The sequence below is a fragment of the Rhinatrema bivittatum genome, chromosome 3 (genome assembly GCF_901001135.1).
Source record: "Rhinatrema bivittatum chromosome 3, aRhiBiv1.1, whole genome shotgun sequence".
NCBI lineage: Eukaryota > Metazoa > Chordata > Amphibia > Gymnophiona > Rhinatrematidae > Rhinatrema > Rhinatrema bivittatum.
Window position 1 is genome coordinate 7,677,455 of NC_042617.1, and position 25,337 is coordinate 7,702,791.

The window sequence follows — 25,337 nt, forward strand, 5'->3', positions numbered from 1 at the left end:
TGAGCATTTAATTAATTCTGCTATCTATGGAAAACAATGTTTACAGTAAGCTAACTTACTTTTTCCATCTATAAGCAGGTTGAATTAGCCATTATGTGCAGGGAATTCCACACTCAGGATTTTAGTGGAGCATTTATTTAATAAGCAACCCAGACTCCACTATCGAGAGTACAGAACAAATTATGCAAAACTGTTTGTCCAAATCTACTGTCAGTCTTTGAGATATTATTCAGATAACAATGGGACATGAAAGTACGATCAGGATACCATTTACAGCTTAGCAGATATCCTCAATGGGCACTTCATGAAGGTGAGCGTCAGAGGAGGCCATAGGTCTCACTTGATGAACTTTAACTGAGTCTGTAAGTTGTAATCCTGCTAAAGTGTAGCAGTGATGAATACATTCAGCTAACCAATTAGATACAGTATGCTTGGCAACTGCTGCTCCCAGTTGGTTAGGGTTATAGGAGACAAAAAGTTGATTGGTTTGATGAAATGACTGAGTTTGTCTCTTGTAATATGCCAAAGCCCGTTTGCAGTCCAAGGTATGGAGGGCTTTCTTGCCTTCATGAGCATGCTGCTTTGAAAAAAATATAGGTAGTACGATAAATTGACTGACACGGAAAGTTGAGGCTACCTTCAATAGAAACTGGGGTTAGTTCAGAGAACTACCCTGTTGTGAAAGAACTGCAGATATGGAGGAGAGTGGACGAGAATCTGGAGTTCGCTGATTCTTCTAGCAGAGGTGATAGCAATGAGAAAAATCACCTTCCAAGTCAAAAACTTTAGAGAAGTTGTTTCCAAAGGCTCAATTAGTTCAGAAAGAACTACATTAAGGTTCCATGGCACAGAAGGCTTTTGGTCTAGAGGTTTTACATGTCATAGGCCTTTCATAAAATAAGAGATCAAGGGATGAGTGGAGATCAGTTTGCTGTCCAGTGGAGTATGGTAGACAGCTATGTCGCTGAAATGTACTCATACAGAAGAAGTGGCAAGACCTGAGTTCAATAGATAGAGCAGGTATTACAGGAGATACAGAGGCTCACAGGAAATGTGATTGAAACTATTCTGGTGGCACCATTTGGAGTATCTATTCCATTTGAAGGCATAGCTTCTTTGAGTCGATGGCTTTCTGGACAAGAATAATATGTCTATAATTTCTGTCTAAAATGTAAATCAGGCTGTTAGGTTGATGGCCAAGAGGTTGGGATGATGAAAATACCAGTGTTCCTGAGTTAACAGAGCAAGGTCTTCTCCGAGATGTATGGGACTTCTGGAAAGTTGTATGAGATATGCATATCATGCTTGGGAAAGTGATGAAGGGGAGCACCCTTTTGAAGGATATAGAGTTGTAGCCATCACCTCAGCTCCTGAGGCATTTCCTGGGAAATATGGACTTCATTGGAAAATGGCTGGGTTAGTTGATCCCATTAGGAATGTACACCCCACTGAACGTATCAAATATGTAGGTGGGTCATTAGAATCATATGGACAACCACTACAGTATATCTTAGTACGACCAGAAGAGATCCAGCTGTCGATTACTGAGATGAAAGCAATTTGCAGATCAGTGTGTGATTCATAATTACTTGATCTGAGGATAGAAATACTCACTCTTGTATTGTCTATCCATGCATCTATAAATTTTAGTCTTTGAGTGGACACTAGATTCAACTTTTCAAAGTTGATTAGAAATCCTAAGCGCTGCAGGAGGGAGACTGTTTCATGCAGAGATTTGATCACCTTCTCCCGACATCTGGCTGTGATTACCCAGTCATCCAGATAAGGGAAGATTTGAATCCCCTGGTGTCACGAATGTGCTGCTACCATAGCCAGGCATTTGGTGAAGACTCTTGGGGCAGCTGATAGGCCAAACAGGAGCACTCTGTATTGGTAGTGGGTAGAATCCATCTTGAATCAAAGGCAGCACCAATGCGAATGGTGGATGGGTATGTGCTGGTAAGCATCCTTGGGGTCCAAGGCACACATCCATTTGCCCTTCTGAATGAATGGTAGAATCGTGCTGAGGGAGTTCATTTTGAATTTCTTTCAAAGCAGGTATTTGTTCAGATGCCTCATATCCAGAATAGGCCACAATCCTCCCTGGAATAAAAATCCTGTGAATGTTGAGACACAGGTAAGAGCTCTATCGCCCACTGCCTCTAGAGTGACTGAGCTTCCAAGTGAATCTGCAGCAAATGTGACAGATCTGGCTGAAGCACAGAATAATGTGGAAGAGGTGGTAATCAGGAGAAATGCAACCAGATTGCACTATTTGGAGGACCCAAGGGTCCTTGGTTATGTGGCACCACCTATTCAGGAAAAGTTGAATTCTGCCCCCGACCAGAACAGATGGATGTGGATTGTTCAAAGGGATCAAAAATAGGGCCCAGGCTTAGGCATCTAGGACTGGTGGAGAGAGCTGTTGACACTGAGTTGGGAGAGGTTGCGGACAGTATTGCCAATAAGACTGGAAGGGGCATCTGTAAAATTAAGGTCATTTATAATAATAGAAGGGCCATCACTGTCAAGAGGGATTGAACTGTCATGTTTTGGTCCTTTATCTGCATGACCGTCTCCCAAGGCTTTTCTCCAAACAGGTTATCGCTGAAACAGGGAAGGCTTCTTAGTTTTTCATGAACATCCTCACATATGCTGCTGGATTACATGCTCCAATCGATGATGCAGATGTTGTGAAATGGAATCAAAAGCTTCCTAGACTGAATGGAGGAGGTGGCGGATGCTCTTTTCTGCACTCAGGAATGGCTGAGGAAAGGCTTCAGCTTTTGGAGACAGTCATGGATATACTGTACAATGTAGAATTGGTGAATAGCAATGCATACAGTCAGCATGGAAGCTTGAAAGACTTTCTTGCCAAAGTCATCTACAATATTATAGTGTTTTCCTGGCAGTGAGTTTGAATAAATCCATGCAGAGGCAGCAGAAAGTCTTTTTGATTGGGGGGAAGGCAACCAAGATCTACATCAACTCTGCCCCCAACTCTGCTGCAAGTGCCGTCCAGGTTCCCACCGCAATTTTTTTTACATTACTTTTACTGTTAATATCATTCTATGTTACACACAGTCTTCATATAAATTATAGATTATAATTCAGGGGTGGCCAACTCTGGTCCTCCAGAGCCACAAAAGGCCAGTTTTCAGGATATCCACAATGAATATGCACAAGATAGATTTGCATGCTCTACCTCCATTGTATGCAAATCTCATGTATATTCATTATGGATATCCTGAAAATCTGGCCTGTTTGTGGCTCTGGAGGACCAGAGTTGCCAAACCCTGGTATAATTATTAATTCCCAGACCAATTAAATGCTTAAAGCTAGAAAACTGGACATAGTGGTAAAGGAGGAAACAACCAAAACAGCATTACTAATAGAAATGTCAATATTAAGTGACTATTTTTTATCACAGACCACCCCCCAACACATCCTTTTCTCTAACAATGGGAGCAAAGTAGGATATTTTCCACTACACTTCACCATAGAAACAAATTCTGGAGTCATCTAAGAAACGATACCAATAATAAAAAGTTCACATAACTGTTTAATATCTCCCCCAAAGCAATAACATTTCAAAACAGCAGACATCAAATAACACCCCAAAATTACAACTAGTAAAGATTTAAAAATCTCCCACTCTCCGTACCTGGGATCTTTTGATGGCCAGACACCCTGAAAATGTTATGTATTGGGGGTAGGTGGTGAAACAAACTTTATCCTGTTTCTCTCTCACACACATACATGTTCATTCTCTAAAATATTCCCCACATGCTCACACACACACACACACACTCAGGCAAGCACTCACCTACATACACGCTCGCAGGCACTTCCTCACACATACGCAGTCAGGTAAAGGCATTCTCAGACACATATGACCATGAGAAGGAGGGCATTCTCTCTCTCTCTCACACACACACCTGTAGGCAGACAAGAAGGCACTCTCTCTCACACACACACACACACACACACACACAAAAGCAGCCAGGCACTCTCTCATATAGGCATTCTCTCACACAGACGCAGGAAGGCACTCTCACATACACACAGGCAGGCAGGCACTCTACCACACACATAAAGGCAGGCATTCTCTCACACACACATACAGGCAGGCAGGCACTCTCACGATCATGCATGTCTCATGCACATGCATGTAGGCAAGCCAGGGCCTTATTTTCAGCGGCCATGGGATGGTCTCCACGGCAGCCTGGGCTGCTTTTTCTGCTGCCACAGGATTTGCTACACGATGGCCTGGGCTGCTTTTTCTGTTGTTGTGGGATGGGCTCTGCGGCAGCCTGGGCTTTTTTATTGACCGCCATGGGACAGGCTTCGCTATGGGACAGACTGTTTGTGAAGGATGGAGGCACTGCCATGTGGTTGCTTCCTCCTCCTCAGCTGTTGGTGCCTGATGACGTCATTCAGGCACCAGCTGCTGAGAAGGAAGATGCAGTCGGAAGTATTGCAAGGCTGCAATCTTCCGATTTGTTCAGATTAGGCAGTGTGAGTGAAGGGATTGTGGCAACACCGGGGGGGGGGAGGAGGACAGCGGCGGAAAGGGCATAGGGCATCTCATTTGCCACCATTTGCCTTTTACATAGCAGATCTGGCTACCACTGAATGATGTGGCAATTGAAGAATATCAAACCCTGTAAATTGTTTAATTCCTTACTTTAGGTCCAACGTTCTTGCAGTTGGCATGCCAGAAATGGGCATCTTTCATATTCTTATCTGCAGAGCATTAAGAATGGCATGGACAGGTAATACCACTGGTTAAGAAACTCCAGCCGGGGGATTTGTCCTTACGAACATGGAACAAGGCCGTTCCCAACTTTTCAATGAACTTTGAGTTTGAGAAGTCTTCTGGAGGCATATGATCTAGTGGCATCGTCAGTGGGTTGGAGAGTATGCCTGTTGAATCATCATCTGAACCCACCAGCATAGGGTCATTCGCCAGGAGTGTAACAAAGATGAGAATGAATCAAATGGTTCCTCTGTCAGTAGAGGAAGTGGTACTGAGCAGTTCATTACTTCTGACCTGCTAGACTCTGCTGCAATGGAGTGGGATGAAGAAGCTTGAAAACTTAGCTCTGAGGAAATGTTTAGTCTTATGGGTGAAACTGGGATTCGGCTAGGTGGAATTGCTGACACTGGATTCTGAAGAACTGGCTAAAGAGAGTCCTCTGACTGCTTGGAAAGGGCGGTGAAGAAACTTTTCACCAAAATCATGATTTGATCCAGAAATTGATATGGCCTTTGATTTGCAGTAGGTGGTGAAACATCCTCTTCTGATATCAGGATTGGATCCTGTGTCTAGAACTGCGGTTGGCCAGAAGTGAGCTGAAGTATGTAATATATAGGTCCTGGTGTTTTAAGTTGAAACCTTTCCATCATTAACTGAAGTTGGGAAAGCTCTCTGGTGACTGAAGGAAGGAGGAGCAACTTTACACCTTCTACCATCAACCTAGGATGCTGTATACAGCTGTGTTGGTACAGCAGCTTGTAGAATTGGCAGCTTTGATGGAGTAGAATGTTTCAATGATTTTGAAAACTTAGATTTGATTTGCTTCGACGAATGAAGTTCTGTTCATATTAAGGAATCTAGTCGATGCTACATTGATGGAAGTGCCAATTGCATCAGTGCTGTGCTGCGCATGCCTGTCTCAGGACCCGAGGGCAGGTATCTGGGCGCATTGAAGAGTTGGAATGCTGAAGATTCAGAATGCATCAGTGGGGTGTGGTGCTTCATCTTCGGTGCACTGTGCATTGAATGCATCAATGTGGTGTTCTTCAATGCAATCTGCCTCAAATGTCCAGGCAGCATCAAATTCCTGGATACATCATGCTCTGATCACTTTGATGCACGTGTGTTGTTTTCGATACACTGTGCATCAAGTCTGTTGATGCACTGTGCACCGAGTGTAGCAATGTGCGTGCATCGAGTGCTTTATGTGTCGAAGGATTCTGCATCAAGCGTCTTGATGCAGATTGCACCATGTATATCGATGCAGGTTGTGCCGATGGCATAGATGGCGCTGGCATTGTGCTTCAAATGCTTATGTTTTTTCGATGCAAGCTCCATTGACTGGTGGCGCTTTTTCTTTGATGTAGGAAGGCCAACTGGATTTGACTTTGTGGCTCTGGCCTGCTCCAATGGGAGAGTCTTAGAGGAATTTCTGCTCAAGTCTTTTCCTGGTGAGGCAGATGGTGCTGCACTGTGGGAGGAGGATCTACAGATATTCCTTACAGATTAATACATCTCAGTGTGGTGTGCCCTGGAGCATTGAGAACACAGGGACATTTGCCTACATGCAAAACAGTTCCTTTCTTCTTGTCTGTTTTTTGGGGGCTGATGAGGCAACAAGGCAACACATTTAAGAAAGTTTTAGAAGAAAAAATATTTAGAGAAAAAATTCTGAGAGAGAGTATACTTCGTGCAAGTGCTTGGACAAAAAATGATTGAGGAGGCTCATGAAGCATTTCCTGCACATGCCCAGTAGAGCTCGAAGCTCTACAATCTTGGAGAGATGAGTCTGTTTGGTGCTGCTGGATGACGTCACCCTACATGTAAAGGCTAATTCAGCCTGCTTATCGATAGAAAAAAGGAACTCCTGCTATGACAAAACAGTTAATAAGGCAACATTCTGGGGTAAATTTTCAAAGGATTAATTGGTTGCAACATAGGTAAAATTGGGATTATGCAAGTAGAATGGCTGAATCTGCCTAAGTGGATTCTCAGCTGGCTCAAATTGTGAACATAGTTTCACAATGCACATACTTTTAGCTGCAGGAGGAAGATGCTTTCCTGAAGGACGTAACTTGGTCAGGGAGAAAAACTATGAGTATATATATATAACTTAAAAAAAGTATTCAGACAGTGCATGTACTGTACGCTCCCATTGGAGATAGTTTTCACTAGGCAAACACTTTTTATATGAATAACCACCTGATCTTCAGACATCAACTATATGTGTATTTTATATTTGACAATCCGATTGGTCTGTGTGGGCTCTTAGGCAGCTTACTGAACTTTACCTTTCCTGTTCTTTTTTCAGTTTTGTAGTAAAGTGATTATAGATCCACACTCTTAAGGAATGAAGATCAGCTTTTGGCCCATATAGCTCAATTTTGGAGTCTGTCATTAAAATGTTTTAGCCTTTATGCTTCTTTTTTTGTGAATATTTTGATTTAAGCAATGGGACAGAACCAGGTGATGATAACCCACATAATGCCAAAGGCATCTAATTTATTGCCAGGACACTTATCTAATAATGTCCGCTGCCTAGGGCACTATCATGAGTAGACAATGGGAAATAAATGAAATCTTTTGAATAGTATGCATTTTATTAACTACCACATCAGCAGCTGGGGTCAGCAAATGTTTAGTGTGCTGTTACTTGCTCACATGCACATTATCCTCTTCTACATACTGAGACCAACAGTGGCACTGCTTCTCTTCTTTCCACATAGATAATGAGAATAAAACCCTATCACGTTGAGAATATCGGAGAGATGAGCTTTCTGCAGCACAAGAAATGTGAATGCAGGTGAGGACATGTCAGAAATGGCTGAGTGTGGGGGTGAGAGGGCCGCAGAAGGCAGGAAAAGGGGAGCAGCTCTCTGAGGTGAGGTAGGAGGAGTAGCTCTCTCTGGGGAGGCAGGGAAAGTGAAGCAACTTTCTGAGGAGAGGTGATGGGTGAGAGCAGTTCTCTGAGGTGAGGGATAGGGAGAGATAGGGAAAGTGAAGCAACTTTCTGAGGAGAGGTGATGGGTGAGAGTAGTTCTCTGAGGTGAGGTTGGACAGTGAAAGGGAAGCAACTCTCTGAGGAGAGGTGATAGGGAAAGAATATCTTTATTTAAGGAGAGCTGGGGGAGATACGGAAAGAGTTGAGGTGATGAGGAGTACAGTTCTCTGAGGGGAGGTGGAAGAGAAGGGATGCGCAGCAGGTCTCTGAGGGGAGGTGATGTGCAGAGTAGCGCTCTGAGGAGAGATGAGGAAGACAGGAAACGGGGAGCAGCTCTCTGTGAGGGGAGGTGACAAAAGATAGGGAGAGCAGCTCCATGAGGGGAGGAGGTAGGGGAATCTGTGAGGGAGAGTGGACAGCTGCACTTACATTTAGTGCTATCTCAGCTTCACAGTAATGTCTTTCATTTCTTCTCCTCAGACCAAAGAAAGATTTGAAAGGAATCCAAGAACAGTAAGTCAGAGCTTGTCTCTTATTTTTGGGTTGTGGCTGGCTTTTTCTCTTCCAAAGCTGCTGGAAATTTAGAATTAGGGTTACTGGGTCAGTAGCCAGCAGTATAATAAAGTCCTTTCTCGAAGTTGGGGGAAGTTCAGTTTTGCCAGCAAAGAAGAGGTGAGATCTCTGAAATAGGGTTGCCAGTGCACACAGGCTGACCCAATCCTGATTTTGCTTCACTGTATGCAAGGAGATGTTGTTCTACCTTGTTCGGTGAAATCTGTAGTTTAACTCCATGCATTCAATGGGGAACAATGAGGACTGGATCAGCCTCTTTGGCTTTATCTGTGTGAGAGGGCAACAATAGTCTGCAGTTGAGTCCAGAACTGGAGTTGTATGCCTGGAAGAGGAAAGGATGTGGGCTCTGCTGCTGAAGGCGGGACTGGGCACTTTTCTATGCCAAGCTGCTTTGATGAGGGTTTACAGCTTATTTTGGCCTTAAGTCACTTTTTTTCCTTCTAATGTCAACTGCTAAGGCATGCAGGTATGGGCACAGTAGTAGGAAAAAACAGGGCCACTGCATAGCAAACATCTAACCAACCCATAGCCCTACTGATGCATGGCTGGCAACAGCCAACACACATGCAGCACACAACCAGTGCATGGCCAGCCTATGGCTAATGCCGAACTAACACATAGCCAATAACTTGTGGTTAGTGCAGTTAGTGTAGCTGGGTTTAAAAAAGGATTGGATACGTTCTTGGAGAAGTCCATTACCTGCTATTAAGTTGACTTAGGGCGCACCAGGCGCGAACAAAAGTACGCTGGATTTTATAAGATATGCGCGTAGCCGCACGTATCTTATAAAATCTGGGGTTGGCGCGCGCAAGGGGGTGCACATTTGTGCAACTTGCGTGCGCCGAGCCCGGCACGCGCTGCCTGTTCCCTCCAAGGGAACAGGCAGCGCGTGCATCTTCCCCTCCCTTCCCCTACCTAACCCACCCCCCCGGCCCTATCTAACCCCCCCTACCTTTGTTGGCAGATTTACGCCTGCTAAAAGCAGGCGTAAATCTGCGTGCGCCAGTGGGCTGCTGGCGCGCCATCACCCAACCCGGGGGCTGGTCTGGAGGCCTCGACCACGCCCCCAGGCCGGCGCCACGCCCCCAGTCCCGCCCCGAACCGCCCCCTGACCCGCTCCTCCCCCCGCCCCTTTTACGAAGCCCCGGGACTTACGCGCGTCCCGGGGCTTGCACGTGCACGCAGGGGGGGTTTGGGGTAGGTTTTCGGTGGGTACGCGCGTATCTTACGCGTGTACCCCTTTGAAAATCTACCCCTTAGAGAATAGCCACTGCCATTAGCAATGGTTACATGGAACAGACTTAGTGTTTGGGTACTTGCCAGGTTCTTGTGGCCTGGATTGGCCACTGTTGGAAACAGGATGCTGGGCTTGATGGACCCTTGGTCTGACCCAGTATGGCATGTTCTTATGTTCTAATTCATAACCAGCACTCTTCCAACACATGTTCAATGCGCAACCAATGCATGGCCAATACTCAACTGACACATATCCAACACCCTACCGACACATGGCTGGCACCCAAGCAACATATGTCCAGTGCATGGCAATTCTCAACTCATGACCAGCACCAACCAGTGCCTAGCTAGTACGGTCCTGCAGAAGCAAGGCACACTGCACTGTGATTGGTGGGTTTTCAGTCCATCACTGCACATACTGCACAGACTGTTTTCTTGTTGCTGGGTTGTGTGGGTCATCTCACTTTTCTGAGTGCCCTTCAGTTTATTCTCTCCTTATTTCAGGGTGGAAATGTTGTGATGGTATTAAGGGGTGAAGGGAACAACTCTTTGCCTCTTGGAGGCAGTCTGGAAAGGCAAAATATTGATCCACACACGCAATGCACATTACTACATATCAGTGTTGTCCCTGTTCTATCCCATCACAAAGAGGTTCAGAACTGGGAGTTTAAGTAACATGGTCAGAATGATTTACAGGTCCACTGTATCCCATTGCAGTCTGCAGCACCCAGTAGAAAGAGAGAGATAAAAAGATAAATAGAGAGGGGAAGGGAAAAAGAGAGGAGGAAGAGACAGAAATAAAGAGAGAAGGGTGGGATTCTATGTCTCGGTGCTTGCATGTGTGTGCTCAGCCTCTCGCTGTGGATTGCTGGTGAAAGCTGTGTTCTTTAGTGGCAATAATGTTGTGCAGTTGCACAGCACAGCATAATATGTGACTGAACCCTGATTTGCTCACTGATTTCTGTGTATTCCAAAAAAATCTGAAAAAATAAATGTGTCCTCTTCCTGCCAATGATATTTTACAAGGTGGTGGTTCTGTTTGATTCAGTTGACGCTTCCTTCCTCCATAATCCATCACACTCTGACTCCAAGTCCCAGTTTGCAGTAGGCCCAGGAAAAGCTCTGCCAGTCCAGGTTAACCTGGAAAAAGGGATGCTCTCCCTGCAGCAGTGCACACAACCTGCTAATGCTGGCATTTCTGAAGGGTTTGGACCTAGAGTTGCCATCTCACCCAGTTCAGAGGCTAATCCAGTCCTGCTTATGCTCTATTGTATGCTGACCTGGATGAGATGGATCCCCTATCTCTCCCTGTTTTGTGGAGTTGGATAGCAGCTAGGAAGGAGCAGTCGGCTGTCAGCGGCTTTGACAGCCGACGCTCAATTTTGCCGGCATCGGTTCTCAAACCCGCTGACAGCCACGGGTTCGGAAAACGGACGTCGGCATAATTGAGCATCTGTCTTCTGACCTGCGGGCTGCGGGCCGATTTAAATTTGTTTTTTAAATTTTGGGGCCTCCGACTTAATATCGCTATGATACTAAGTCGGAGGCTGTACAGAAAAGCAGTTTTTTCTGCTTTTCTTTACACTTCCCCGGCGCCGGCAGAAATTAACGCCAGCCTTTGGGCAGGCGTTAATTTTTGAAAGTAAAATGTGTGGCTTCACTGCACATTTTGCTTTCTGGATCGCTCAGGAATAACTAATAGGCCTATCAACATGCATTTGCATGTTGCGGGTGCTATTCGTTTTGGGGGGGTTGGCCTTGCGTTTTCGACACGCTAGCTTTACCCCTTATACAGGAAGGGGTCATAGCGCGTCGAAAACGCGTGGCGAAACCCAGGCTAACAGTGCGCTCCACTGGAGCACAGTGTACTGTATCGGCCCGTAAGTTTGTACATGATGCAATAGAGGATGACTTGACTTGCTCAAGGACAAAAGAAGTGGCAGTGGGAGAGGTGGGATTTGTATCTTAACTTCCTGCTGCTCTAATCACTAGTCTTACTCCTTTACAGTGCTCTATTCTGAATATGAGTGATGAAAGAAGAGCCCTCAGGGGTGGGTATGATAGGCAGGATGTGATACATTTACTAGCCCAGCATAAAAAATTATCCAGAGGTGATGTTAACTGTGAGCTCTGGATAGCACACAGGTCCTGTCGGATATCAGAAGACAGGACCCATGTGATCGGGAAGAGCATCTTTATTTTATTCTTGTGCTGCTTCATTGTAAAGTCTCCCTTTTCTTAAAGGAAGTGCTCTAGGTACAGAGTACATGTCTAAGGTGGTATGAGTGGGTGTGTACACTCGTCACTCTGAGGGAGGGCGTGAGTACTCTATGTAGGTGTGTGTCACTCACTGAAGGGAGGAGATAAGCCAGGTGACCCGTGCCAGTTCAGGAAGGAAGGACTCTGATTCAGACCACGACCAGTTCTCCAAACTGAAGCCTAAGAAAGCAAGTAGCATCTTCAGGCAGGAAAACAGATACCACCCACCCAGGGCTGATTCACCTCTCTAGACTATTCAAAATGAGATTCTGCTTCTACATAAACTTAAAATTCAAAGACCAAACTGTACTTGGCAGGAGCATAGGAGCTCCAGCTTGCAGGAATCCAATTTCACACAAGTGCAAAGGAAGTTCAAACTTGTGCAGTGGGGAGGGATCCCAGGTTACAAGGAGGAGCTTCCCTACTCTGCCATGCACATATTCTTAGCTTTAGGTAAGAAAAACACCACACAGACATAAACCCGAAGCATGCATCTCTGAAATATCTAGAACTCTGCTTATGAAAGATGATATTAGTGTACCACATCCAGATCATTACCACAGGGATACCAGACTGCAGTGTGTCACATCCAGAGTATTACCACAGGGATACCAGATTGCAGTGTCACATCCAGAGCATTATCACAGGAATAACAGACTGCAGTATGTGTCACATCCAGAGCATTACCACAGGAATACCAGACTGCAGTGTGACACATCCAGAGCATTACCACAGGAACACCAGACTGCAGTGTCACATCCAGATAATTATCACAGGAATACCAGACTGCAGTGTCACATCCAGAGCATTACCACAGTAATACCAGACTGCAGTGTCACATCCAGAGCATTACCACAGGAATACCAGACTGCAGTGTCACATCCAGATAATTATCACAGGAATACCAGACTGCAGTGTGCCACATCCATAGCATTACCACAGGAATACCAGACTGCAGTGTCACATCCAGAGCATTACCACAGGAATACCAGGCTGCAGTGTCACATCCAGAGCATTACCACAGGAATACCAGACTGCAGTGTGCCACATCCAGATAATTATCACAGGAATACCAGACTGCAGTGTGTCACATCCAGAGCATTACCACAGGAATACCAGGCTGCAGTGTCACATCCAGAGCATTACCACAGGAATACCAAGCTGCAATGTGCCACATCCAGAGCATTACCACAGGAATACCAGACTGCAGTGTGTCATATCCAGAGCATTATCACAGGAATACCAGACTGCAGTGTGTCATATCCAGAGCATTACCTCAGAAACACCAGACTGCAATAAGTCATATTATAGAAACACGTAGAAACATAGAAATGATGGCAGAAGACCAAACGGTCCATCCAGTCTGTCCAGCAAGCTTTCACTTTTTTCCCCCATACTTATCTGTTACTCTTGTCCCTTGTAAGTGACTTTTTTGTTCTATTTCCCTTCCACCCCTGCCATCGATCTATTTCCCTTCCACCCCGCCATCGATCCATTTCCCTTCCACCCCGCCATCGATGTAGTTAGCAGTGCTAGAGCTGCATCTAAGTGAAGTATCTAGCTTTTTAGGGGTAGTAACCGCCGTCATAGCAAGTTACTCCCACGCATGTTTATCCAGCCTGTGCAATTCAGTCCTTGTTGGTTGTTGTCCAAATATAAATCATCTTTTCATCATTCCCCCTGCCATTGAAGCAGAGATCTTTTCATCATTCCCCCTGCCGTTGAAGCAGAGAACTGTGCTGGATATTATTGAAAGTGAAGTATCAGGCTTATTTGGTTTGGGGTAGTAACCGCCGTATCAAGCAAGCTACTCCCTTGCTTTTTTGTGGATGCAAATCCTTTTTTTTCACATTTCCTCTTGCTGTTGAAGCATAGAGCAATGTTGGAGTCGCATTAACCGTGTGTATGTTTATTGAATTAGGATATTAATCTCCAGGCAGCAGCCTTCATTCCCGCAAGCCACCCCCATGCCTCTTCACTTCATTCACATCCTCTAGACTTTATGGATCCACAGTGTTTATCCCACGCCTCTTTGAAATCCTTCACAGTTTTGGTCTTCACCACTTCCTCTGGAAGGGCGTTCCAGGCATCCACCACCTCTCTGTGAAGAAATACTTCCTGACATTGGTTCTGAGTCTTCCTCCCTGGAATTTTAAATCGTGACCCCTGGTTCTGCTGATTTTTTTGCAACGGAAAAGGTTTGTCGTTGTCTTTGGATCACATGCCTTTTCTTACTCGATTTTCCTCTCTCTTTGCAGCCCAGCATTCTTCTGGTTTTAGCTATCGCCTTGTCACATTGTTTCGCTGACTTCAGATCATTATACACTAACACCCCAAGGTCTCTGTCCTGCTCTGTGCACATCAGCCCTTCACCCCCCCATCGACTACAGTTCTTTCGGATTTCCACACCCCATATGCACGACTCTGCACTTCTTGGTGTTGAATTTCAGCTGCCATATCTTCGACCACTCTTCCAGTTTCCTTAAATCCCGTCTCATTCTCTCCACTCCTTACGGCGTGCCCACTCTGTTGCAGATCTTAGTGTCATCCGCAAAAAGACAAGCCTTACCTTCTATCCCATCCGCAATGTCGCTCACAAAGATATTGAACAGGACCGGTCCCAGCACCGATCCCTGAGGCACTCCGCTCAACACAGCTCTCTCTTCAGAGTAAGTTCCATTCACCACTACATATTGTCTTCTGTCCGTGAACCAGTTTGCAATCCAGGCCACCACCTTGGCACTCACTCCTAAGATTCTCATTTTATTCACCAGTCTTCTGTGCAGGACTGTGTCAAAAGCTTTGCTGAAGTCCAAGTAGTGACATCGAGCGCTCTTTCTCGATCCAATTCCTTGGTTACCCAGTCAAAAAGTCAATCAGATTTGTCTGACAGGATCTTCCCCTGGTGAATCCTTGCTGCCTCTGGTCCAGCAATTCTCCCGACTGTAGATAGTTCACTATTCTTTCTTTCAACAGCGACTCCATTACTTTTCCCACAACCGAGGTGAGGCTAACCGGACTGTAGTTACCAGCCTCCTTTCTGTTCCTACTCTTGTGACGCGGGACCACCACTGCTCTTCTCCAATCACTCGGCACCACTCCCGTTGCTAGGGATTTATTGAACAGGTCACACAGCGGACCTGCCAGCACATCTCTGAGCTCCCTCAGTATCCTGGGATGAACCTCATCAGGCCTCATGGCTTTGTCCACTTTCAGTTTCCCCAGCTCTTCACATACATTCTCTACTGTAAATGAAGTTACATCTACTCCACTCCCCCCCAGTTTCTTGTTAACTAGCGACAGTCCTTCTCCAGGGTCCTCTTTAGTGAACACAGAACTGAAGTATTCGTTTAATATTTCTGCCATTTCTTCGTCTCCCTCCACACATTGATCCTTTTCACCTTTCAATTTCAGTATACCACTTTGAACTTTTCTCCTTTCACTGATGTATCTGAAAAATGTTTTGTCACCTCTCTTTACTTCTTTGGCAATCTACAGCATTACCACAAGAATACCAGACTGCAGTAAGTCACAGCCAGAGCATTACCACAGGGATACCAGACTGCATTGTGCCACATCCAGAGCGTTACCACAGGAATACCAAACTGCAGTGTATCATATCCAGAGCCTTACAATAAGAACATAAGAAATTGCCATGCTGGGTCAGACCAAGGGTCCATCAAGCCCAGCATCCTGTTTCCAACAGAGGCCAAAACCAGGCCACAAGAACCTGGCAATTACCCAAACACTAAGAAGATCCCATGCTACTGATGCAATTAATAGCAGTGGCTATTCCCTAAGTATAATTGATTAATAGCCATTAATGGACTTCTCTTCCAAGAACTTATCCAAACCTTTTTTGAACCCAGCTACACTAACCACATCCTCTGGCAACAAATTCCAGAGCTTTATTGTGCGTTGAGTGAAAAAGAATTTTCTCCAATTAGTCTCACATAAAAAAACAATCTCCTTCCGTAAATCATGTTCTTCAGAGGAACTCTCCCTAGCATTCAACAAAGTAAGTGAGAACCTCAACCTTACTAACCCAGATACCGCTCTACTTTCATGGGATAAGCTTACCACCAACATAGCCAATGACATTTGCCCCACTATCCACAAAGTATTAACCCCTACACAAACAGAAAGAAAACCATGGTACACCAATGAACTAAGAAAATTAAAACAAGATCTTAGATCCAAAGAACGCTCCTGGCGCAAACAACCCACACCCGCTCACAAAGCGGCCTACAAGCATACCTTACATATATACCGATAAGCAACACTCCATGCCAAACGTGACTTCTGCGCAGCAAAATTTCATAGCTACACATTCAATCCAAACGCCCTATTCTCCTTTGTTGCAGAACTCACAAAGTCACCCTCTCCTTCCCCCCAAGAAGAAAATAGCATAGAGAAATGCGATAAACTAGCAGATTACTTTAAGAACATACGGCACTGCTCTCTAAATTGGTGGTGGGGTGGAGGGGAATTAGGGCTGGAGGGTACTGGAAGCCAATAGTAAAAGGTGGGAGAGAGAAAAAGGGAAAAAAAAAAATGGATAAAGTGCGTAGCTTGCTGGGCAGACTGGATGGGCCGTTTGGTCTTCTTCTGCCGTCATTTCTATGTTTTAAGAACAAAATCTCCAAAATTCTAATTCGACTTCCCTCCAATCCCGCCCCCATCGACCCACTTCCTATTAACAACAAAGTCAACCTTGGTTCCCTTGATCTCACCACCATGAAGGAAGTCGAATCCATCTTAAAAAAGATGAGACCAGCCACCCACATCGCAGACACCATCCCATCAAAAACTCTCCTCACCATTCCATCTGCCATTGCAAAACCTTTAGCAGACATAATAAACTGCACCCTCACCTCCGGGAAAGTCCCTGACCCACTTAAACTTGCTATCGTGAAGCCACTACTAAAGAAACCCACCCTCGACCAAACTGACCCTGCAAACTACAAGCATTCCAGCATCCAGCCAGCATTCCAGCATCCAGCCAGCATCCAGCCGAACCAGCATTCCAGCATCCAGCCAGCATCCAGCCGCACCAGCATTCCAGCATCCAGCCAGATTCCAGCCGCACCAGCATTCCTCCAGCACTCATCCTCAACCAGACTCTCCAGCACACAGACTCACCACCCAGCATCCAGCCGCACCAGCATTCCTCCAGCCTCTCCAACAACTACCCAGACTCTCCAGCCTCTAGCCTCTTCTACTTTCATCCAGACACTCCAGCATTCAGCCAATCCAGCAATCAGTCTCTCCAGCTATTACAGCACTAGAGCAACTTCTCTCGCTGCAACCCCAGTCAATTACACCACAAAGATGCATAGCTACTCTATACCCACAATCTGGAACAAACTCAGATCACACACAAAACCTACATATCAGCACATTGTACGACAACAAAGGCTTATCCCAATAATGATATCACCAATTACACAAATCCTAGGATTCTCACTATTTACTCTAACCCTATTCAACGCTCAGTCTCTCTCCAAGAAAACGCACATCCTCAATGATTATCTTATAGAAGTCAACCCAGATATCTGTGCCATCACAGAGACATGGCTAAAACAGACAGATACCGTACTAACAAATCAGCTTCCCATACAATCTTATGACCTCTTCTCAGTCCCCAGACCCAGAAAAAGGGGTGGAGGGCTCCTTCTGGCAGTAAAAAAAGGTCTAAACATATCTTTACAATATACAAACACATCCTCTAAACTGGAATTCTCCCTCTTCAAATCTGAACAAATCCAAGTGGCTCTCGTCTACGCCCCACCAGGGAACTTGGAATCGAATCCCTCTCTCCTTATCGAGCTTGTAGCCAAACACATTAACGCTGACAAACCCGCTATAATACTGGGAGACTTTAATTTGCATGTGGACGCTTCCCCACAATCCATCAACTGCATAACAGTCCTCTCATCACTCAGTCACTTGGGTTTTACTCAAATCGTCAATAGTCCCACCCACAAGGCAGGCCATACACTGGACCTCATCTTCATTAACAACAGCTTTACCATCCACTCTAACCCCACGTGCTCACCAGTTCCCTGGTCAGACCATAGGGTCATCTACACAACACTTAAGATCAACAACCCACCACCTAAAGACTCTACCAAATCCACCATCCATTTCAGGAAACCATGTTCGCTAGATCTCCTTAATGAAAAGATATCAGAATCACTAAATCAATTAGATTTCACAGACGCAACCACAGCAACTACCTCATGGATCAATCTCAATAATAAAATTGCAGATCAAATCTGCCCAACGTCAACCAAAACCATACATCCCACATCAGACAACAGAAAACCCTGGTTTACCCCGGAACTTAAATCTCTCAAGCAAACACTAAGGAACAAAGAACAATGCTGGAGAAAAAACCCCACCACTACGACACACGCAATATACAAATCCCTCCTCAACACTTACAGGAACGCTATACTCAGGACAAAGAAAGACTTTTATGCAAAAAAATTCACAACTTCATTTTTGACTCAAAGGCACTTTTCTCATACGTCTCCTCATTAACTAAACCATCTCCTCCCTCCATCCCAGACCACCAAGCACTCAGTAAAGCCAACGAACTCGCCAATTATTTCAAGACAAAAATCACCAACCTCACCTACTCTCTCACAACCAACAATATTCCCCCAACCTACCATCTCATATCCCCACCTCAACAAAACGTTAGTCTTGTTTCTTTTGAACCTACCTCTTCACTGGAGATAGAAATTACCCTCAAGAAAATCAAACCATCATCCCACCCATCGGATCCATTACCAACAAACCTGCTCATCTCCATACCAAACACAATCTCAAAACCAATTTCTGATATAATTAACACATCACTCTCTCAAGGCCAAGTCCCCAACCAGTTAAAATTGGCCATTCTCAAACCACTACTAAAAAAACCAAACGCCTCTCCATCAGACCCAGCGAACTTTCGACCAATCGCAAACCTACCTCTCATAGCCAAATTAATGGAGAAAACTGTTAACAAACAACTGTCAGAATATCTGGAAAATCATAACATTCTGTCTCCGGCACAATACGGATTCCGAAAACTCTTAAACACCGAATCTCTCTTACTATCACTTACGGACACAATCCTAGTCAACCTAGAGAAAAAACAATCCTACCTCCTTATTCTTCTAGATCTATCCGCTGCCTTTGATACGGTAAAACACACCATACTTATAGACCAACTAGCCAACATAGGTATCAAAGGCTCAGCTCTCAGCTGGTTTCAGTCCTTCCTAAGCAACAGATTCTATAAAGTCAGGATAAACAACAAGGAATCGCTTCCAGTTCTTTCAGATCAAGGAGTCCCTCAAGGATCTTCACTCTCACCCACCCTCTTCAATATCTATCTCCTCCCTCTTTGCCACCTGCTCTCAAACCTCAAGCTTATCCATTACCTCTACGCAGATGACATCCAAATCCTTATCCCTATTTCAGAATCCCTTCAAAAAACGATCAGCTACTGGAATGACTGTCTACAGCCAATTAAAGACTTACTCTCAAGCCTCAATTTAGTATTGAATGCCAACAAAACCGAAATGCTCATTATCTCCCAAGATCCCCTCACCATCTCTTCAAGCTCCTCTCACCCAAACTCAATTAGCAAGTTCTCACCAGACGTCAGGGATCTTGGAGCCTGGCTAGACAACAATCTAAACCTAAAAAAGTTTGTAAACAATACCGCAAAGGACTGCTTTTACAAACTGCAAGTCCTCAGAAAGCTAAAACCCCTCCTTCACTTCTCTGACTTCCGGCTAGTACTTCAATCCATCATACTATCTAAGCTCGATTATTGCAACTCCCTCCTTCTCGGTCTACCCTCAAATACCATCAAACCCTTACAAATGGTTCAAAACGCCGCTGCCAGAATACTTACAAACTCTAATAAAAGAGATCACATCACTCCAATCCTTCGTAACCTACATTGGCTTCCTATTAACCACAGGATCCTCTATAAAGTGCTCACAATTATTCACAAAGCAACATACAATCTTGCTCCGATCATATTAAGCACCCAACTCCAACCTCATACTTCATCCAGACCAATTAGAAGCGCATACAAAGGCACATTGCAAGCCCCTCAGGTAAAATCATCACTGAGCAAAAGAGCACTATCTTCAGGAGGCCCCCACCAATGGAATGCGCTCCCCCCAGATCTAAGACTAGAACCAAGTCATCAGGAGTTCAAAAAAAAGCTAAAAACATGGCTTTTCCGTCAAGCCTTCCCAGATATCTAATGCTACCTAATCAAGTCTTTTAACCCAAATCATGGGTTATCTCACTGTTTTTTCCTATTACAATTTTTTTCAACTGTACCTTAATTTTTGAGCTCTTTCATCTTTGTATTTATACTTTACTCACACTCCATTTACTCTATCTCTTTTATATATATATATATTTTTTTTTTTTTTCTATATAATATTTATTACTACATTACTATGTTTAATTGGTCATCTATTCTATTTGTTCCATAATTTATTGTTAGTTCTATTGTTACCTGTTTTATTGATCAACTGTTCTATGTAAAGCCCACTACTCTTTTTGGGCATTTAAAAGTTGTATGTAAACCGGATTGATTTGTAGTTCCTACAAGAACTTCGGTCTATAAAAATTAAAAATAAATAAATAAATAAATAAATATATCCAAAATCCTGGAGAAAGTGGTCAACACACAACTCACCGATTTCCTAGAGGACAACAATATCTTACACCCCGCCCAATATGGCTTTCGTAAAGACCGAAGCACTGAAAAACTACTACTTGCAATAACAGATACCATCCTCAAAGGCATGGACCACGGCCAATCTTACATACTTGCTCTCTTAGATATTTCAGCAGCATTCGATACGGTTAACCACCAAATCCTAATATCACGTTTGGCAGAGATAGGCATCTCAGACACAGCCCTATCCTGGTTCTCCTCATACCTTGACCACAGAAAGTACTTAGTTAAGATCGATAAATTCGAATCTGCACACATTCCCCTCACACAAGGCGTACCCCAGGGCTCCTCTCTATCTTCCACCCTCTTCAACATATATCTACTCCCACTCTGCCACTTACTCTCAAATCTAAGACTGACATTCTTCTTATATGCAGACGATGTACAAATACTTATCCCCATTCAGAAATCCCTCAAAGAAACTCTGCAATTCTGGGAAACATGCCTTTTATCTATCAACTCCCTCCTTTCCAATCTCCACCTTGCACTCAATGCCTCAAAAACTGAAATCCTCATACTAACAAATCAACCGATCGATACTATCCACCAAATGACTCAAATCACCTCACAAACTCACACACTACCGCCCGCTGTTAGAGACCTAGGAGTCTCCCTATACAATCAACTAAGTTTCAAATCCCACATCAAATCACTTCTAAAAGGGGGTTTCTACAAACTCCAAATTCTCAAAAAACTGAAATCTCTCCTCCACGCCCATGACTTCCACACTGTTTTGCAAACTACCATCCTATCAAAACTCGACTATTGCAACTCACTCCTCATAGGCCTCCCGGCCTCCACTATCAAACCCCTTCAAATCCTACAAAATGCCATGGCTAGAATCTTAACAAACACAAGAAAAACGGATCATATCACTCCCATATCACAAGATCTCCACTGGCTCCCTATTACCTTCCGTTCTCAATACAAAACACTCACCATCCTTCATAACACATTATACAAAAACAATTCCCCCTGGCTCGAAGATATGCCACACTTCCGTCAAGCCAACCGCCCCACAAGAAACTCCCTTGCAGGTACCCTTCACACCCCTTCACTCCAAATTGCTCACCTCACAAGCACCAGAGAAAGAGCCTTCTCCATTGCTGGCCCCACTCTCTGGAAGTCCCTTCCCGCTGAGCTCCGTTTAGAGCCATCCCTGAGCCATTTCAAAAAAGGAATCAAGACTTGGCTATTTAAACAGACCTACCCCGACTCCTCTCAATCCTAGTCAGTGATTTCCACCGCCCCACACCCAGTGCCCCCTCCCCTGCCCCTTCCCTTCCAGCCAGTGATTTCCTCTGAATCACTCTAGCTCCCTCTCCGCCCCACATCCCCACCCCACCCCCGCTCTAGTTCCCTCCTCTGCCCCCTCCCTCTCAGCCCACATTTGCCTTTGCCTTTAACTGTACATAAGTTCATATGTTTAATTTTTGATTGTCTAAAAATCCAAATAGTTCAACCAAGTTTTGTTATGCTCGTTGACCTTCTATAAAACTGTACTTTCGTGTGTTATCTAGCTAACCTTTTATCATCGTTCATTGTAATTTTCTTTCACAGTTACCTGTAAACTGACATGATGTGTCCTACAAATGCCGGTATATAAAAAGCTTTAAATAAATAAAATAAATAAATAAATGTGCTACTTGCTAACTTCATGGAATGCCCCCTAGTCCTTCTATTATTCGAAAGTGTAAATAACCGAGTCACATCTATTTGTTCAAGACCTCTCATGATCTTAAACACCTCTATCATATCCCCCCTCAGCCGTCTCTTCTCCAACTGAACAGCCCTAACCTCTTCAGCCTTTCCTCATAGGGGAGCTGTTCCATCCCCTTTATCATTTTGGTTGCCCTTCTCTGTACCTTCTCCATCGCAACTATATCTTTTTTGTGGTAATGCTCTAAAAGTGACTGCAGTGTCACATTTAGAGCATTACCACAGAGATAAAAGACTATAGTTTCACATCTAGAGCATTACCACAGGCATACCAGACTACAGTGTGCAACATCCAGAGCGTTACCACAGGAATACCAGACAGCAGTGTGTCACATCCAGAGCATTACCAAAGGAATAGCAGACTGCAGTAAGTCACATCCAGAGCATTACCACAGGAATACCAGACAGCAGTGTGTCACATCCAGAGCGTTACCAAAGGAATACCAAACTGCAGTGTGTCACATCCAGAGTGTTACCACAATAATACCACACTGCAGTAAGTCACAGCCAGAGCATTACCACAGGAATACCAGACTGCATTGTGCCACATCCAGAGCGTTACCACATGAACATCAGATTGCAGTGTGACATCCAGAGCATTATCAAATGAATACTAGACTGTAGTGTGTCACATCCAGAGTGTTACCACAATAATACCAGTCTGCAGTGTGTCACATCCAGAGCATTACCACAGGAAACCCAGACTGCCTTGTATCATAAGCAGAGCATTACCATAGGAAAACCAGACTCCCGTGTGTCACATCCAGAACATTAACACATGAACATCAGATTGCAGTGTGTCACATCCAGAGCATTGTCAAAGGAATATCAGATTGCAGTGTGCCACATACAGAGCATTACCACAGGAATACTAGACTTCAATATGTCACATCTAGAGGATTAAAACAGGAATACCAGACTGAAATAAGTCACATGCAGAGCATTACCACAAGAATACTAGACTTCAGTGTCTCATCCAGAGCGTTACCACAGGAATATGAAACTGCAGTGTATCATATCCAGAGCCTTACAATAAGAATATCAGACTGCAGTGTCACAATTAGAGCATTACCACAGGAATACCAGGCTGCAGTGTGCCAAATCCTGAGCATTACCACAAGAATACCAGACTCGTTTGCCACATCTAGAGCCTTACCACAGGAACACCAGTCTGCAGTGTGTCACATCCAGAGATTTACCAAAGGAATGCCAGACTGTGCCACATCCACAGGAAAAAGCCAACAGCAGTATGCCTCATTGAGAGCTTTACCACTAGAATATCAGACTGCATTGTGACACATCCAGAGCATTGTCAAAGGAATATCAGATTGCAGTGTGCCACATACAGAGCATTACCACAGGAATACTAGACTGCAATATGTCACATCTAGAGGATTAAAACAGGAATACCAGACTGAAATAAGTCTCATGCAGAGCATTACCACAAGAATACTAGACTTCAGTGTCACATCAAGAGCGTTACCAAAGGAATACGAAACTACAGTGTATCATATCCAGAGTCTTACAATAAGAATATCAGACTGCAGTGTCACAATTAGAGCATTACCACAGAGATAAAAGATCATAGTGTCACATCTAGAGCATTACCACAGGGATACCATAAGAACATGCCATACTGGGTCAGACCAAGGGCCCATCAAGCCCAGCATCCTGTTTCCAACAGTGGCCAATCCAGGCCATAAGAACCTGGCAAGTACCCAAAAACTAAGTCTATTCCATGTTACCGTTGCTAGTAATAGTGGTGGTTATTATCTAAGTCAACTTAATTAATAGCAGGTAATGGACTTCTCCTCCAAGAACGTATGCAATCCTTTTTTTAAACACAGCTATACTAACTGCACTAACCACATCTTCTGGCAACAATACAGAGTTTATTTGTGCGTTGAGTGAAGAAGAACTTTCTCCGATTAGTTTTAAATGTGCCACATGCTAACTTCATGGAGTGCCCCCTAGTCTTTCTATTATCCGAAAGAGTAAAAAACCGATTCACATCTACCCGTTCTAGACCTCTCATGATTTTAAACACCTCTATCATATCCCCCCCCCCCTCAGCCGTCTCTTCTCCAAGCTGAAAAGTCCTAACCTCTTTAGTCTTTCCTCATAGGGGAGCTGTTCCATTCCCTTTATCATTTTGGTCGCCCTTCTCTGTACCTTCTCCATTGCAATTATATCCTTTTTGAGATGCGGCGACCAGAATTGTACACAGTATTCAAGGTGCGGTCTCACCATGGAGCGATACAGAGGCATTATGACATTTTCCGTTTTATTCACCATTCCCTTTCTGATAATTCCCAACATTCTGTTTGCTTTTTTGACTGCGGCAGTACACTGAACCGACGAGTTCAATGTGTTATCCACCATGACGCCTAGATCTCTTTCTTGGGTAGTAGTACCTAATATGGAACCTAACATTGTGTAACTATAGCATGGGTTATTTTTCCCTATATGCATCACCTTGCACTTGTCCACGTTAAATTTCATCTGCCATTTTGATGCCCAATTTTCCAGCCTCACAAGGTCTTCCTGCAATTTATTACAATCTGCTTGTGATTTAACTACTTTGAACAATTTTGTATCATCTACAAATTTGATTACCTCACTTGTCGTATTTCTTTACAGATCATTTATAAATATATTGAAAAGTAAGGGGCCCAATACAGATCCCTGAGGCACTCCACTGCCCACTCCCTTCCACTGAGAAAGTTGTCCATTTAATCCTACTCTCTGTTTCCTGTCTTTTAGCCAGTTTGTAATCCACGAAAGGACATAGCCAAGTACACTATATCTACAGGTTCACCTTTATCCACATGTTTATTAACTCCTTCAAAAAAGTGAAGCAGATTTGTGAGGCAAGACTTGCCCTGGATAAAGCCACACTGACTTTGTTCCATTAAACCAAGTCTTTCTATATGTTCTGTGATTTTGATGTTTAGAACACTTTCCACTATTTTTTCTGGCACTGAAGTCAGGTTAACCGGTCTGTAGTTTCCCGGATCGCCCCTGGAGCCCTTTTTAAATATTGGAGTTACATTTGCTATCCTCCAGTCTTCAGGTACAATGGATGATTT

General features: G+C 44.3%; 1 protein-coding gene and 1 non-coding gene across 4 annotated transcripts in view; both read left to right on the forward strand.

Moving 5' to 3' along the window:
* VEGFA (vascular endothelial growth factor A) overlaps positions 1 to 25,337 on the forward strand; it is a 59,871-nt gene that overhangs the window by 18,690 nt on the left and 15,844 nt on the right. For all 3 annotated transcript variants that reach the window (XM_029592867.1, XM_029592866.1, XM_029592868.1), the window contains exons 4-5: positions 7,486 to 7,562; positions 8,181 to 8,213. In XM_029592867.1, the coding sequence (XP_029448727.1) occupies positions 7,486 to 7,562; positions 8,181 to 8,213 (110 nt within the window). The remainder of the gene's footprint in view (positions 1 to 7,485; positions 7,563 to 8,180; positions 8,214 to 25,337) is intronic.
* On the forward strand, positions 22,421 to 22,498 carry LOC115088903. Its single transcript, XR_003855977.1, has one exon. It is a non-coding gene; the product is annotated as a small nucleolar RNA SNORA17 (small nucleolar RNA).